The sequence below is a fragment of the Sinocyclocheilus rhinocerous genome, unplaced genomic scaffold (assembly GCF_001515625.1).
Source record: "Sinocyclocheilus rhinocerous isolate Xijiao unplaced genomic scaffold, SAMN03320098_v1.1 scaffold20, whole genome shotgun sequence".
Lineage (NCBI taxonomy): Eukaryota > Metazoa > Chordata > Actinopteri > Cypriniformes > Cyprinidae > Sinocyclocheilus > Sinocyclocheilus rhinocerous.
In genome coordinates this window covers 2,861,300-2,880,149 of record NW_015640468.1, presented here as the reverse complement: position 1 = coordinate 2,880,149, position 18,850 = coordinate 2,861,300, and the positions used below count along the sequence as shown (strand labels likewise).

General features: G+C 36.5%; 1 protein-coding gene across 1 annotated transcript in view; it reads right to left on the bottom strand.

The window, feature by feature from the left end:
• LOC107753158 (multivesicular body subunit 12B-like) overlaps window positions 1-18,348 on the bottom strand; it is a 57,594-nt gene extending 39,246 nt beyond the window's left edge. The window contains exons 1-5 of the mRNA XM_016569280.1: window positions 18,238-18,348; window positions 14,010-14,117; window positions 10,541-10,634; window positions 9,290-9,419; window positions 8,188-8,295 (exon numbers count right to left, since the gene is read on the bottom strand). Of these exons, the coding sequence (XP_016424766.1) occupies window positions 8,188-8,295; window positions 9,290-9,419; window positions 10,541-10,634; window positions 14,010-14,117; window positions 18,238-18,348 (551 nt within the window). The remainder of the gene's footprint in view (window positions 1-8,187; window positions 8,296-9,289; window positions 9,420-10,540; window positions 10,635-14,009; window positions 14,118-18,237) is intronic.
• Between the last annotated feature and the right edge of the window lie 502 nt (window positions 18,349-18,850).

Genomic DNA, 18,850 nt, shown 5'->3' with positions numbered 1-18,850 from the left:
GACTTTCTTTTTTTTTTTTTTTTTTCTTGGAGCATCACACTAGTTTCCTATTATACTGTAGGAGTGCCAATGAATCTAATAATGTTGCAGTAACAATGCTGAAAACATTCAAACCAAATAGTCAGATAAACGCATAAAACCCAACCAATAATTTACAATAATGAAATACAATTAATATTATTATATAAAGAATAATAATAATAACAGATAAAATAATAATAATAATAATAATAATAATAATAATAATTATTATTATTTTTATCATTATTATTATTTTTATTATTATTATATTTTAAATACAATATATAGATACAAATGCAATGTACAAACATATATAATAATATTTGATAATATAAATAATAATAATAATACATATTAATTATTTATCTATTTTATTATAATTAATCATATTACAATAAAATATAGAAATAATAATTAATATTCATTATTATTAATAATATTATCAAATATTATATATTTTTTATAATAAAATGCTTGCAATAAAATTATTAGTGCTACATTTATACTTTTATACATGCAATTTACTATAATATATTTTATATTTGTACTATCATTATTTATTATTGTTGTCAATATTATTATTATTAATACATTTTCATTGCATTTATGCATTTAGACTTGACTGACAAAAGAGGAACAAAAGCAATTTGTCAAAGAGCCAATACTACTACTACTACTACTACTACTACTAATAATAATAATAATATAATTATTATTATTATTATTATTATTATTATAATAATAATATTATTATTGCATAACCATAAGAATCCTCTGCTGGTCTTAAGTCAAACTGCTTAACCATACCAAAGTTTTGGGAAAGAGCAAAAATAGCATGCGTTGCACTTCATGGACAGTTTGAACTTGCTCTCCTCATCAATCAGATGCTGGTGAATTACATTCTTTGACTCACTCACGGGAATCAATAAATTCAGTGCCTCGCTGCCTGAGTTTCTCTGCATCAGGAGCGCTGCATAATTCTGCTTTAGACATGCTTTGAAGACCAAATGAGCATCTCCAACAGGTTACAGGATGCATCAGATGCATTAAAGTCAGACAGAGTCATGTTTGGAAGAAGATTAGGAGCAAAGTGACACCGCCAAGGGGAGTGAGATGTCATTTAGCCGGCGGAAGAATCTGAGTTTGAGAGTAAGTTGGGAAGGTAAGTGCAGATGTGAATGTTGGAAAAGCTTCTGAAATGTGATATCAATGCAAAGCAGGAGCTGCCTAGATGTTGAAAATGGAGGAGGGGTATGTTTGAAATAGATGAAATGGTTGAAGCGCTCGGGCACGGATGCAAATGCAAATCTGGTTGTTTACTTTGGTGTAGAAATCCGCTAAGCAAAAACTGAATTAGCAAAACACAGTCATCGATTCTTTCTGAAAGCATTTTTTTTTTCAGTCAAACACCCTGTCCACCAGAGATCTACTGTACATATTCATCTGAATTAATAAATGGGAACTGTGGGTCAGCTCTAGTATTCAACTCGTGAGTAAACTGAAGACAGGTCTGCCGTGAGTGACTACTCTGCATTTCTATCAGGTGTGATGAGATAAATAAATGCAATAATTTATATCAGGGGCCATAAAACATCCTCCCTGACAGGCTGTGGTATTTATGAACTGAAGCCTGCAACTCAGATTTATTTCTCTCGATGGGGCCGACTTCTCTCTGTTCATCTGCATCAGCATTTGCCCGTGTTCAATTCGGCCCAATGGTGAATTTTTAAAAGGTTGGCATCAATCTTGTGGAACCGATTGCCACATTTAATGAAGACTTCCCTTCGTTTGCAAAGGTTGACTCGAATGCAGGGGAGAGAGAAAGCCGGGGACATGGCTCTATGCGCATCCAAACATTTCACAAACAGCCATAAAACTGAAAGGAGACGGTCCAGATGCTCTTTCGTCGAAACTAGCCTCAACTACCCCAGTCACTGGAGCAAGCCAAAACAATAGTGAATGATACCGAGTGATACAGAAAATGGAAATGAGATTTATTCAGTGAAAAGCCTGTTTACACCACACAAATCTATTTGGACGTAAAACATCACCAATTTGATAAGGTCAAAATAGAGATAAGAGTTGGTCTTTAGAAAATCAACCATCTTAAGATTATCTAACGTCTTTTATATGTTTAAAATACAGCAACTCATTGTGCCAGTGTCAAGCATCCCCCCCCAAAAAAAAAAAAAAACATCTCCAAAACTTTCTGTCTGAGCTGCCTCTCAAAAAGTGAAATAAAACTATATGCTTGAATCAATATATGTTTCAGTAGCAAGCATTTTGCTATCTTCAGAGCTGTCAAACAACGTAACCATACTCAATTCCAATTCTCCGCTTTTAATGGTTTAAGGTACATTGGCTTTGGGTAGCATATGGCATATCCATTAAACATCTAATTCTTAAAATACAAACATGGCTACATAATCAACGGCAGCACAAGGCTTGCATTATGTCGGCCACTGGAGTTTTGCCTACAATTAATCATCATTCAAACCCATCAGAGCCACACTGACACAAATCTGAATAACTCCCAGACTTACAACAGAACTGGGAATAAAACGCAAACAATTTAGCTCGTATACCACAGCATAAGCCTCAAATTGTTTCTGTATCTTATGACATTTTAGATCTTCAACATGCTCTACTTAGATCTACAGATGACACTGAGGTCAGGAAAGAAGGGAGTCTGAAGACAGACAAAGGTCTCAAGGCAAAAACTCGGAGAACAGTTGATGGTTGATTCCTAATAAGGCCAAATGGAAGACAAGTGGACTCAAAGACAAGCACTCAAGAATATCACAATGCCTGGTAGGTGGAGGAAGAGGATTGACCTGGGATGAAGGATTGGACAAATTAGGGCTGAGTCTTCAAATGATGAGACAGGCACTTCCAAAAGGTGTACGTAGACTAAATAAGACACAATTGCAGTTGGATTACCACTAGTGATAAAACGAAAAACTATTTTATGTTTTTTAAAACTTTTCCATGAACCAAAAAGGTTGTCAGTTTGTACAGTATTTACATGCAAGGCGATATTTCAGCCTGGAACATTTCAAAGATCTTCAACATGCTCCACTTAGATCTACGGATGATAATGAGGCCAAGAAATATGGGGGTTTGAAGACAGACAAAGGTCTCAAGGCACAAACTCAGAGGACAGCTGATGGTTGATTCCTAATAAGGCCAAATGGAAGACAACTGGACACAAAGACAAGCACTCAAGAATATCACAATGCCTGGTAGGTGGAGGAAGAGGCTCGACTTGGGATGAAGGACTGAACAAATTAGAGCAGATTCTTCAAATGAGAAGACAGACACATCCTAGTAGTGTAGGCAGACTGAAATAAGACTGAATTGTTGTTGGACTACCATCAGTGATGAAGCGGAAAACATTTTTGTGTACTGTTGCATGAACAAAAATGGTTGCTAACTTGTACAGTATTTACTGGCAAGGCAAAATTACAGCCTAGGAAATTTCGAGAAGTCTCATAAAGGAGCTAATTAGTCAGGGTAATCTCAATATAAAAAGCCCAATCCCACATGCTAGAATCTCCATGGGTGGCTGATGAGAAACTCAAGAAGTCATCGGCGTAGAAGCTGAAGCACAAGTCCGTCTTGGGGAGGAGACCCAACGTTCAAGACGGTTCCCAATGAACATCTGTCACACTGTGGACAAATTTGCCAAAGACTTCGGTGAGGCAAAGCCTGGGATAAAAACGGAATATAAAAATAATACGGTGCAAACTGAGAGGAATCTGGAAGCTGGTGTTTTGACACTCATCCGAGATCCTCGATGACAACACCTCAGCGCTCGCTCCGAGCAGGCAGCCCACACAACCCATGGCTTGTAGACAGCTGCTCTCTGCAGCGGCGGCTTTCCCGCTTGTCATTACCCCACTTAAAGTTCCATGTCAGGTGCGGAGAAGGAAGAATCTTGAAGAATTCTGCGGTGGAATATGGGAGTGTAGATTCTCTAAAGAGCCACAGATCTTTGCTGATGATTCTATTGTTTGTGGCACTGCTCAGTTTGAGTTTACTTGATGTGTATGGAAATTTGCACGCTTTTTAGGGCTTTCTGGGAAAGGGTACACAGAAGAGTGTCTGAAAAACACATTTGAGGATGGTGTCACAACAGAGCTCGTACAGGGCCTGCCTTCCCTGAGAACTGGTAGATCAGCCGTTGTTTGGAGAGCTGATGTTGAGAAGGTGACACAGAGATCACCGAAACCAACAAAGAGCGGGAACACTGACACCCATCCATCAGTGCTACTCATATGGTGTATAGAGTACTCATAATCCGAGACGTTCCCATATACGGCCTATGCCAGCAAGCACCTGCACTGTCATGCAAAGGGTCACAGTTGACTTGATATTGAGACAATATATTGAGACAAAAATCGGCTGCCACAGAACAAAGTGAAAAATGCTGATTTTATCATGAAGCATTTGTTAGCTGATGCATGTAATTATTGCAACACTGATGGCATCAAACAGTATTGCAAACTAATGATAATTTCAATATAATTCATTATTTCTGTTTATTTATTTTTGACATATTATTGCTGTTTTCTTGAAAACACAACCTTAACTCTTATAATCTTGGCAACAGAAGTTATCTAGAAGAAAGGAAAAAACAACAACAACAAAAAAAACAAGATCTTTTATTATATAAAAAAATTATAAATATAAAAATATTCTATTTAGTGCCGCTAATATCACAGATATTAAATGGTTCAATTAAAATTAAATGACTGTTATTATAGGTCAAACTTAAAATGCAACATTTAATTTTCACAACATGTTAACAGGTGTTTTTTTCCATTTAGAAGATCCCTGATCTAAATGTCATTTTTAAGTTATTCCAAAGTTCAGCCAATATGGTTCTATATTTACTGACCTCCTGTAGTGAATCAGTGGAGTGAATCATGGGATGGCATAAAAAAATGCTTCCTGCTCACAATGGGAAATATGCTTGACCTTTACATTTATATTGTTCAGCTTTTGGATATAAAAACTTTTCCTGCCTTACTGTATATGGCCCTATCATTCAGAGAGAAATGCCCGAAACCTTGATTCTATGAAGAAAAAGATAAACCGAAATATTAGCACAAGGCAACTTTATGTTCTCTGTCAATCTAGAGGTCAGATATCAGAGCGAGAGATGACAGTTTTATCAGGACGACAAATGGCAACAAAGATGAGAGAAGAAGCTCACCCTGAAGAACAACAACCCTAAAATCTATGCTTTGGGATCTGGATTGACCGGGCCCAGTTTGAATGAAATGGTGGTCACAAAGTTGACAGTGACACCAAGCAATTTGATGGCAGATTTCATATTCACACTGCAATCCTAACATCTAAAGAATAAGACAATTGGTAAAAACAAAATATATTTCTAATTTTTATACACACTTTATATTTCTAAGTGTCATATAAGTATTTAATATCCATGACAGAGTTGAGATTATTATATTATTATTAAAATATTATTATTATTATTATTTTATTTTTTTTACATCAACACTTCATAGAAACGCTTTGAAATTTCAAACAGGCAGCAAGGGAATCAACTTTACACTCAGTAGTCTGCACACACAGTGATTAGTGTCCTTGCAGCCTGAGGCAAAAAGGTTTATTTGCAGAACCACCAGCATTCACAGTTAAAGGGGTCATTAAACATTTATTCTTTATTGACTATGTTTAAAACAGCTTTCCTATAACTGTAAAAAGCATTTAAATTCGAGGGCATCTTAAAAGAGTCATACAAACAGTAAAACATTGATGGGACCGCATAGTTTGTGTGAAATGAGGCGAGAACAGCATCACACCTTGTAATGCGTCACATGTGGCTTTCCTATTCTAAAACCTTTATTATTTTCCATTATTCCTTTGTTTTTAACAATATATTCACTTGCCTTTAATACAATTGGTCATATCACAGGGAAATTCAAGCATTTACATTTTATTCTGAAAAATGAAATCAAATCTTAAATATCCCATCAAATCATTTGATGAACATGTTTTTAACAAATTAGAAAGAAGCCAAATTTCTAACAGCGTTTAGCTTAAATTAGCATTTATATACTAGTGTAGTATTTATTATTAATATTTTGAATGAGAATTTATTAATAATTTGAAAAAGTGGTTATCTGCTAAATGCTAATTTTGTCTTTTAGAAGAACAATACCATGTCCTCAAACCAAAACTGACATGGGCTAAAAGCCAGAAAAGGGTTATTTTGTAGCGGATACATTCAATTTATCGGGATGCTAAAAGTCTTGAAAGCAGGAAAAGTCCAACGACATTTTCAATAAACCGAGTTCTTTTTTTCCACAGATTCACAGATTGCTGTTGGACATTCACACAGATGTAGAAGCATGAAATGTAATAATAACACAAAAGTGCACAGTCTGTGATCACAGTGGGGAGGCGCAGATCCTCGCTTGGAGGTACAATTTATTCTTCTCCAACTTGAAAAGTGGTTTCAAAAGAGTGAATAATTAACAGGGTGAGACGAAGTGTGTGAATGTGTGGGACTGGATGTAGGATGACTCTGAGACATCAAACACTTCTCCCCTACAGCTGCCCCTTCCAAAAAACACACTGCACAAAGGGCTTTATTCAAGCCACGAAACCATGGTATGTTTCAGAGGTCGGCCTTGCGCAAAAGTTCAAAGAGAAAAACTTCAGACAATGTTCAGAGTGGAGCCCACTGGAACATCTTATGCTCGTCATGGGATGAAAGCAACCAATGATCACGGAGAATTTATGTGAGAATTGGCCCAAGTCACAATCGACGCCATATTTAATTTGAAGTGAACAAAACTGACGGAAAAAAGATAAAGTCTGTTCAATGTTGTATAGTACTGTTGGGTACTGGCGTGTTCGAATATTCATCTGATGATACACTAAAATTTTGCAGACTGAAATTTGTAGAAACTGTGTGAGTCAGAAAACAAGGCAGATGCAATGGATGCAGTATCTGAATTGACGGTCAATTTCTTGAAATAAATATTTTTTCATTAACAGTAAAACTAGCTATGTTGCATATACAAAATATTGATAGTATTGACAATTACAATATATACAATGATTTGGTTTAAAGCACGTTCATAATTGAATAAAAACATAAAAAGCAAAAACACAACTGAAAAACACCAAATATTTGTGTGCACTATGTATGTATGCTTCACTGATTAAGCATATTTTAATGCTTATTAGTATCACACAGTTAGCTTAGCAACATGCTAACAACAAAATGTACTGAAAACAATTGCATGCTCAGTCCAATTTGTGTGGCGCACAGAGTTTCTGCCTATGTAGAGTGTTCCTAATCAGTCACCTTCGGTTCCATGGAGGTTAGGATGTTATTTTACTAGGTTTTGGAACAAAGCTAATGTTTTGTTGACTAACCGACCAACAATTGTAACTTCTAAAGCAGTATGACACACTGAACAGGCTATATTACCATCTCAAATCTTTGTTCAGCAGCAATGTCTTGAGGTTAAAGAACTGGCAACTTCTCGTAAAGGCACTGAAATACAAAGTGGGCAAAGCTTGCAGAAGTTTTATGTGTACTGGCCCTAACTGCAGTGCCGGGACCTTCACAGCCTTCTGGCGCACTCAAATCTGGCCTTTTCATTTGGCACAATCACATACCCCCACCAACCTCTCTGCTCTATCAACTATAGGACAGGAGCAGTGATTGTTTATTTACTATTTACTGAGGAAAAACCCCACTACTTCCTGCTCATTAATAATTGACATGTTTGAGTTGGATGAGGTACAAAGTCACTCTCCCTCTATGTCTTCTTCCCTTCAGGCTGTGTGTTTGTGTGTGAGGCCGCTGGGCAGACTGTGTTTGTGTTGTGTGTAAGAGCAGACAACAGACTGCGCTCTCCTCAAGGCGGTCTCTCCTGCTTGAGCACTTGTGGCTTGTGGCTGTTTTGTCCCTGCTGAACTTCGGGTTATCAGTGGAAACACACTCAGTTATCTTATGCTACATTCTGTTCTGTTCAACTTAGAAACTTCATTTTACAGATTGTTGGACTATCTCTCATCCGACAAGACTCAATGAACAATTTCTCCTCCTGTTTTAAGGAAATTTCTATTAAAACAAGAAATATAGTATATACTGTATGTATTCTTGGTGAAGTGTCTTACCTGTCAACACCAATATCAGTTGTATAGGTAGAGGAGGTTTTGTGTGCTGTATCCTGTGATTTAGTGACTTTTCCCAGCTGATACCAAATCCCCAAACCTTTCAGCTCACTGTAGACAAAAACAGCTTGTTTCATTATCGTGAACATTTATGTATTGTCTAAAAGTTTGGGGTTAGTAAGATTTAATTTTTTTATTTCATTTTTTTTTATTCAGAAAGGACACATCAAATTGATCAAAAGTAAATGTACAGTATAATGTTACAAAATATTTTCAAATAAATCTTCCTATTCTTCAAATAATCATCAAAAAATGTATAACCATTCCCATGAGACTATAACGCCATACAACTGTTTTCAACATACTGTACATAATAATGAGAAATGTTTCTTGAGCAACAAATCAGAATATATGAGAATGATTCATGAAGGATCATGTGACACTGAAGACTGGAGTAATGGCTGCTGAAAATTCAGCTTTTCCATTACAGGAACAAATTACATTTTAAAATATATTAAAAAGGAAAACAGTTATTTAAAAAAAATATATATATTTCACAATATTACTGTTTTACAGTATTTTTAATCAAATAAATACAGCCTTGATCAACATAAGATAATTCAAATACATTTAAAAAAAAAAGTCTTACATTTGCTGACCTCAAACTTTTGAACAGCAGTGCCTTAAAAAACAATACTAGCTCACTCGATATGGTATGAAACATAATTTTGTCAATAAAATAGTATATAATGTTTGTAAGACATATCAGGGGTGGCTTTAAACGCTGTCGGAAGAGCAGCACAAGTAAAGTAATCGCCCATAATGCCCGTAGCATGCCGCAAGCACTGAGGTGCACTAGAGGAAACAGGAGCCGGTCAAAAAACACACACACAGACCAGAAGAACAATCCACTTTGGTTTAAAAATGACGATTCAGACAGCATAATAAGCTGGCTCCAGGATATTTACTTTGGTGTTTCTTTACCCTCACAAGGAATAGCGACCAAACCATCTGCATTAAATACACACAAATAATTCTCAAAAAAACATGATGTCATGCTTGTCATACCAACTCACTCAGTTTAGCCAAAGATATGATATCTTACCCTATAAATGTATAATTAGTGAGGCTTTGCTTAGATTTCCCCTGTATAACCACATCACATATAGCCGTATCAGCGCTGTGCCTGGGGACCAACTTCACACACAGTCTCTCCTTCCTCAAAGCCTGCTCCTCTGAGAGAGAAAGAGATATAACAGTCATAAAATAAACAGCCCTAATTATGTCTTTCATTTATCAGCAGTCTAACTACATTTAAACCAGAGTGCCTTTATATCCCACAGTCTCATATACTCATAACTAAAACCTACATTAAGCATCGATTCCCCCACAAACAAATTGCCTGACCTATTTGTCCTTGGGAAGCCTTATAAACAATGACACGACAATATATGTATAAAAACTACCTATTTCCTAACACTTTATTCAGAGAGACAAGCTAAATATATATGTGCATTAATATTTGAACACCATATAAATGCGACCTATGTGACGTTTTGAGGCTCCAGGCACATATAAGTATATGAAAGCCCATCATAATTACATAAAAATGTCATTGGGTGCTAGAGGGGAATCTTCAGCATCAAATATGTGTGTAAGAAGGATATAAGGGACTTGACTGAGAGTGAAATGGCAACACAGTGGCTGAGGCATCTATTAAACATGTCTTTACTACAATAAAGCGGCACATTAAAACCAGCGCTCAATGAGACTCCGTCTTCTTTTTAGTCATTCCTCCAGAACCCGCTACCAGACTCGGCCATATTACTCCTGAGCCCATCCCATTCGTTTCGAGGCGACACCGGGACGAGGGCCGTGTAAATGCAATAATAATGGAAATAATAAACATGCTGCCCTCACTCCCAATGCCAAAATAATATTGCGGCGTTCTCAAAGGCGCGGTGAGAGGAGAAGAGAGAAGACGAGAAGGGGAGAAATACATAGCACTCAAAAAGCACTAAAGCATCAAGGGAATGCATTTCATTAATATTAGATAACCACCATCCACTCCCGCTCTGCACAAATAAATACATAAATAAATAAGCACATCATAAAGAAAAGCTGGGTTCTGGCAGAGATAAACAATGACTCATAGTTCTCCTCTCCTCCTACCTCCGGGGCAAAATGTTTATTTTACTCTCTCGCAGGTTTAGCTTAATCATAAATTAAGCTAAACCTGAGCCCATGAAACATTCACATTCACAGCCTCAGGAGAAGCGCTCCCTCAGGATGACTACATAGAGGAGAGAGAGAAAAAGAGAGGATGAAAGCAAAAAAAGACGGAAACTATGCTTACGGGTATCCGTGGTGTCTTGGATCGGAGTGAAGCCCTCTGGCAAACAGTACTTCAAGTCGATCAACTTCATGTCCACGACCACGTTGCATAAATGCTTTAGCCACAAAATTTAGTGATGGAATAATGATTATATTAGTTTAAACCAGGATAACAATGAGCCTGTTAAAAGTGTTTCTCAGGTTTAAAATTATGTCTAGAAGCGGGCGGCTTTCAATTATGCATGATCCGTACCTACAATGAAAAGGCCACTGTAGTATTTCGCAGAAGCGCACACACAAATTTGTTGAATCGCTGCCCTCTTTTAAGCATGCATGCACCTGTGCGCTAGCCATCATCTTCAGACATGGCAGCCCAGCGCTCGGGCCAGTCGGTGGCAGGCCAAATTGCTTGTGCTTCAGAACAGGGAGTACTTGAAAACAATCAGGAGCTGTTTAGTTGACATTTTCAAGTATGACTTTTTCCCTCAGCCTTCCCAGCCCGCACTCATTATGGTTCCATTTTTTGCAATAATAAATAGCAATAATCCGGCAAAAGCCCTGAAAGAGTGCAGCTAGTGTGGCGTGACGTGATGAGTCCGACATTCTGGATGCCACCGCTACTGTTACCCGGCAGTTATTACCACTACAGACCATTTTTATTCATAGTTCTGACTTGAGGGTATGAATATGGATGAATGCTATTACTATGCACGAAGCCTGTTTTTTTTTTATTTTTTTTTATTTTTTTTTTATAAAAGATGCAGGAGAGATTTTTTCCGTCAGGACCTGCCAAAGGGCCATCTACCTCCAACCCTGAGTATGATAAATCACAAACTGTTTACTTCCCACCACATAATCCACTGGCTAATTCTGTAGAATCTGTTTTTGTCATAGACAATTACAGTGGGGGCCACTTTGACTGACAGACAAAATAGCCTTTGTTGATGGCGCTGCCATGCTTTATTAGCGTCAGGGACTTCAAAACAGTGCAGACACACATTTTAAGACTCCACGCTGGAGAGGTGGCAGAGGGGAATGATGTGCTACATACTAAAACTGCAGCTCTCATTGAACTTGATCAACAGGCAGAAGCGTGCTAGAATTGGCCAGGGTAAACCAGCCACAGCGGATTACAACATCATTTCTGAATATCATAACCATTACAGGGCTTAGGAGATGCAGTTTTACTGCTATGATAACAATACAGCACTGCGACAGACAAAAACATTGTTTTTTTTCTGGTCACTGGTCAATTTTGAGATTTTGGACTTTTTGGCTTTACATAACGTGTTGTGAAAAGAAAAAAAAATCCAAAGTACACTTTTAATTGTTTACTTTATTACACTTTATCTATGTGCACATGTAGATTTAATTTACAATACATATCTTTAAAGGCCATTTTCTCAAAATTTGTTTTATCTCATTCTCATTGTCCTATGCACTTAGCCAGAAATCGACACTTCAATAGCACTTACACCAAACTTTACAGTCTGATTCCTTTCTATAATCAATTTTATTTTATTTTATTTATTTATTTTACAGAGGAGCTTGTTTATATATAATGTCCTTGATTTTATACAATGATTTTATACAATGTTTTATTTCTAATTAGAAATCACAAAGTGGCTGTTGGTTAACACTAACCAATGGCCCACATGGCCTAAGTGACGTCAGCAGAAAAGGAAAGTTGTTTGAGAGGAAGAAGTCTTTACATTTTTATTATTATTGATTATATAGTCAAATAACATGCACTAATGAATCTTTCACACACTGTAAAAAAATATTTTTCAAAGTACTAAATAACAAAGATTACTGCAGTACATTGAACATTTCCTGTTTAATTCAATGTGTTACTTGCTGTTTCTTTGTAATTGCTTGTGAAATTTACTAGCAATTTTTGAGTGAAATCTGTTTAAATACCTTTTCTTTTTCAGTGGAACAAGACTAGAATCGTGCATTAAATATGGTAAATTTTGATTTCACATTGATTTTAAGAAGGGCCAAACAGTATTTGTCAAATGAATAACTAACTGAAAATGATTAACTGAATCTGGTTATGACCTATAATGCTCAATATTGCCCAAAATTACTGGTTTGTCCAACAAACTGCATTAGTAAACTTGTGAGATATTCACATGTTTTAAAGAGAAACAACATTTTTCTACAGAGAGAAACATTTTTGAGACCAAAGGCTAATGTGAGATCAATGATTTACCATGTGATAGGAGTCTTGAATGTATAACCACACGTGTGTGATAGGGTAGTAGTGCCCTTGAATGTGGAATGAAATACCACATATATCATGACATTTATTAGTCTACAGAACAGGAGTTTCCAACCATTTTGATGCTACAATTATGATTTCTAAAATATTAAATCAGCTGTATCCATTTATAAAGGTGAAAGAAAACTTAAAATGTTTTAATATATGGGCTAAAAAAACATTTTAAAAATAATCATTAATTAATCAGTGAAAGGCATACTGTTGCAACAGTGCATATAAAAGGAAAAAGTAGATGCACTGGTGAAATATAACACTGAATAACAATGACCCACCAAAACGAGCTCATTAGCAACAGCCTATTTTCGCCATCCTCACAAACCCTACAAGCAACCCATCAGCAGGCTAGACTTAATTATGAACACAAGGTCTGTTTAAATAAATAAAATTTTTAGTAACTTTAATCCTAGACAGAGAACAACTATAGAATGTTTCCTAAAAAGACATGTTATTTTTTGCCTTCACTTACACAGCAAATGGAGGAACAATAAAGATAGGGCAGCTCAAGCTTTGCATTGTTCACCTTAAATTAAGACCGATAACCTGAACAGCATTACTGGGCCACCTGTTTCACTTTCAAGACAGATACCCACACATAAAAAGGCGCTCATTCTCAATTTAGCTCAGCCAAACGAGAGGTAAATGTTCAAATAGTTTCAATTCACAGAGGAATCTTTTCAAATAGGTGAACCGTTAGCAGGCATATTGCATGGCTGTTTGATGTGTCATATTTCATAAGCAAGAATCCCCATAACTAAAAGTTTGACATTTTTTGGATGTTTTCTCCATCTTTGATGAATGGCTGGGAGGTATCCAAACTGTCTACAGGGACCAGGTTAATTTAGCCAAATGAAATCGTAAACTACTAACACGCAACGTTGTGTTTATGAATAATCATAAAACAAATTCCTTCGGGAGAACCGGAGATCGTCAACAAATTTTCAAATGCAAGCTTGCTGGGACTTCATACATCAAATGAAAAAAAAAAATAAATAAAAAATTTCTCAAATCATTCTAAATTCAGAGTAGTATTTGCATTCGGTTTAGCTACTTCACTTTAAAGGACAGAACATGTTTCGAAGGAGTTTGTGATCAAAGATCTGAGCAGAACCCTAATGAGGGACAGACTGAAGCAAACGGGGCAAGCACTCTATGACGGCGTGTGAAGAAACTGGAGAAAAACTTGCAATGAGCACACGTTTTCACTTACATTTTTGGAGGTGGCAGCTTGGGTGAAGCAAAGATAGTGTGTGACCTTGGATTTGAATATGCTGTCCTTCCACAGGTTGGCGTCGAAGCCATCTGTTGTTTGTGCAACCTACGTGAAAAGAAAAAAAAAAAAATCACACAGACAGGAGAATGTGCATTGAGGTGAGATCGAGTTAATGTATGGACGGTGTGCGTGCTTCCTTTTTTTGCCCTGCTCTGTGCATACTTGGCTTAATTAAGGCTTGCTGGAGCTCTCACTCCATCTCATTAGAGCCCTACGCAAGTGGAGAAGAATCTTCAGCCTCCAAAAAGGGTAAAAATACCACCGGCCCCCCATGGGACAACAAGGATGAGACAAGACCTCACAAAGAAGGCCTTGAACAAGCTAAATGAGACTTCATTGTCCTCTGTAGAGAGCAAGCCTTTCATAAATAGTTAAAACAATTGTAGTGATGCAATCACAATTTAAGAATTTGCCACAGAATGTTGAATTAAAACGTCTCTAGGTTACGTATGTAACCATGGTTCCCCGAGGGAACGAGACGCTGCGTCGAGATCGCTTTGGGAACGCCCTTGCGTGACCGCGTTCTGAAGCACGTGTCAAATCCGTCCAATCGTGCTTCAGAACGCGGTCACGCAAGGGCGTTCCCAAAGCGATCTCGACGCAGCTCGAGTTCCTGAAGGGGAACTGCAATGACAGGGAGTGGAATTTACTGAATTGAAATTCAATAATCACACAACAGACAAGTTTCATTAGCAAAACAAACAGTTTTTGCGACAAAATTCTAATATGTGGAAGATATATTTTTATTTTAGAATTTTCATATTAACCAGATATTTTCTTCTGTTAGTCCAATACTTTCAAATCATCAGCTACCAAAACCACAAAATGTGTTATAATATAATATAATATAATATAATATAATAACAAAATGCATATATCATTGTCTTCATTTATTTGACTCATTAAAATAAATATTATTAATTATAATTTACAGAATACTGAAACTTATAATGGGTATACAAATTAAAACAAACTTCTATGAAAAAAATGTTTTGTGTATGATAACATTTTTATGGGTAATTTGAACTGAAAAATCAAATGTATATAAAAATACACTTATAGCAGTTATAGGAGTTTCATTTCAAATTAGTAATTTAAGTACAATTCTGCATCCTGTTTACCTCAATTCTACTTTTATTCATAAACTGAACTGGAATTGAAGGAATAGTCACCCAAAAATTCAAATTTGCTAAAAATGTACTCACCTTCAGGCCATCCAATATTCTGATAAATGTTTCTTTACTGGAACAGATTTGGAGAAATTTAACATTACTGCGTTTGTATGAAACAAATCCAATACAAAGCAAGTGATGTAATGCTAAATTACTCCAAATCTGTTCCAATGAAGAAACAAACTCATCTACATCTTGGATGGCCTGAGGGTGAGTACATTTTTAGCAAATTTTCGTTTTTGGGTGAACTATTCCTTTAAATTGCCATTTTAAATTCAGTTCTGAATATCCCACAACTCTGAAGTGATCTTTTATGAGGTCTTGACAGGCATACATTAAACTTTCAGAAAAGACAGACAACCTGGCAGGAAAACGGACGTTGAGGAAAACAGACTGCTGGACAGAGACAGCAAGAGTGTGGTGGAGCTACAGCCTCAACAGTCGTTGGCTAGGACGAAAACTCTCAGGAGGAGTCTATACATCAACCACAATAGCCTCCCCTCCTTCCCAGCTCCCTCCTCCCTTTACAAGACAACCCGTCCTGGCCACTTTTTCCAGGTCAGTGCCCCGCTCCTCTTGTCAGAGTAAACAAAGAGCCGGAGCTGTGAAGCCCAAAGTCAAACAGGGAGGAACCAGGCACCAAAGGAGTCTGTATGCCACCACGCAACCAGGGCAGGCAACGCAGCCTGAATGTGGAAACAGTTGCTAAGCACTGAGACTAGTAAAGGGAGGAGCGGCACCTCTACTTTTCACCACGCAACCAGGGCAGGCAACGCAGCCTGAATGTGGAAACAGTTGCTAAGCACTGAGAATAGTAAAGGGAGGAGCGGCACCTCTACTTTTCGAAAAAAAAAAAAAAACACCTTTGTATTTACTCAAGTGACACTTAACTATAAGTCTTCTGTGCCTTGTGGTTTGTTGTTTGCTGATGCGTTATTCGTCTGTTTAGAAGTTGTTGATAAAGTTCTGAATACTAAAACTAACTCAATTTTTTATTTACTCAAGTGAAGTTTGTTAATAAATAAACAACATAAAGTTGGATATTTTTGTTTGCACAAACAAAGTGAAACAGTTGAATGATGCTGGATAATCAGTTTAAAATAGAAAAAATAAATAAAACACTTGCTTAAACTAGCTCTTAGAAACAAACATCTTTCTGTTTCTGTTTATATTACGCCGTGTGAAGGTTGTTTTGTTTGAGCAAATAAAACAAAATCATTTCATTCTGCTGGTTAGACAAGTACTGGTAAAAACTATTGCTAATCAGAGTTTAAAACAGTTAAAGCTTTAAAGTCTTGACAAATATAGCTACTAAAACAAATCTGTAAATTATACTTGGTTAATGTACCTATTAGTTTTTGTTTATATAAAAATTTTGTTAATATGTGCACGGGGAAAAAAAAGTGTAAAAAAAACAAAAGTGTAAATAATTATAAGATAAGTATTGTTGAAAGCTGTTAATAAATTTAATATTTTCAAAGTTCAAAGCACTTGCTAACTTTTGTTTATATTTTGTTGCATAACTATTTTTAATAAACATGCTCATTTGTGCAAAGAAAGTGAGACATGGATTGACAGAAGCTGTTAATAATTTTAAATGGTCTAAGTCTAAAAACTTGCTAAAACTAGCTACCAAAAATCAAATTGAAGGACTGATTTTTATATTTAGTTGTTTAAAGATTATTAATATGTTTGTTTGCACAAGCAAAGTGACACAGTGGACAGATTGGACAGTTAGAAGCTACCGATAATCAGTTTAAAATAGTCAAACTTCAGAACACTCACTAAAACTAGCACTAAAGCAGACAAATCTGTCCATTTTCATTTATATTTGGTTGTATAAAGGTTGTTAATAAATAAATGTGTTTGTTTGTGCAAGCAAAGTGAAACAGTTGCATCCTACTGCGTGCGATGGAGGGAAAGGCCAAACGGAACAGAGCCTCTGAGAACACGTTAGTGCCATGTGGCGTACACCGGATCCTCAGCGCCAGTGGGCAGAACCCCAGCAACGTGCCAACCTACAGACAAGCCGCCGGAGACGGCATCAGTTGGGAACTGGCGGGTGTTGCGGGAAGTGAGAGAGAGAGAAGAAAGAAAACACAGGGAGAAGAGGAAAGCAGAGAGGAAGAACTCTAGCTGCCCGTAAGCTTAACGCAGAGTTGTTTTATACAGTGTTTGCTTTGTGCTTTGTTTTATTCACAAAACTTCCCCTCTCTCTTTCCGCCCTGGTTCTTTTCTCAGTCTTTTCGAGGCACACCCACATACACAACAGATACACACACACAAAACATTTTCCTAGAGGCCATTGATACTGTTGTCCTAGTTTCCCCTCTCAGCGCTCTGGGATTGCTGAGAGTTGCAGAAGCGCCGGAGAATCAGCAGCCACCCTTGTGTCAGTGCCATCTGAGTCCTAAACAAACACAGGGCACTGGTGCCAAGCTCTGTTGGAGGCCTCATCTGAAAGAGTTGTTCAAATCTATCCTCAGGGTAGGCCGAAGGATTCACAGCTTTTAGTCGGCCAGAGGAAAAACAGAAATAAAACCAAACCTTATCAATAAAATATGTTACTGCCTTTTGGGAAGGGAAGAAAATAAAAACATAATTTTTTACTTTTTAATTGTTCAATTTTGAGTTAAAATGCAATTTTACAATGTATAACAAGGTTCCAGGTGACTTGTGCAAATTATTTCAAAGTAAAATGCAAATTATTTGCATAAGTAATAAATATAGTAAGATTTCAAATATTATATATAATATAAATATAAAAAAAAAACGTTTAAAGAAAATAAAAAACAAACAGATTTTTCTAGACCGGCTTATCAGATTACATTTGATTGTATTTTATTAAAATACTTATATTTCTTATTATTATTTTCAGTTATGTTATTTGATTTTTCAGTGTAAATGTATCTGGACTAATGACTGATTATTGTATTTTTATTTATAGATTTTAGGTTCCAAATCACACATATATTTGACAATTGCAAACTCACAATATAGTAGCCTGCTGGAGGTTCTTTCTTAGATGCCAGCACACCAATATCAGCGATGGCTTCAGGCTGCAGCTCTGCTTTACCACCAGAGATGTTCTGAAGATCTGCCATGCTTGCTGTGTGAGACAAATAAAAGTTATATTTACATATACAATTACAATAGTTACAATAGTTTATTTTTATAGCAAAACAAAACAGCTCACACATCCCACTAACACACAGTACTGGGAATAAATAAAGACTAAAATACAGAAGGAAAATGCAAAACACTTTGAGCTGTTGACAAGGTGTAAATTTAGTACCACCAGAGCATCCATAAAGACTTGAGCATCTAATTTTATATATATATATATTTTAAATTTTATATATTATAAATGTATTTATTTATAAACAAATCACCCCCTTTACAATAATCACATTTTGTTGCTTTGCAGCCTGATATAGTTATGAGAAGCGTTATACATGGACGCGCGTGCGGTTGCCGTACTGTATTAAAGCTTTAATCAGAATAAAACCGTAGCATTTACAAATAACAGCGTATCTAAAAGTATGAGACAACAACAAACAAAAATCTTAGGCCTACCATTAAAAGCCGTGCTTGCACAGGTTCTGC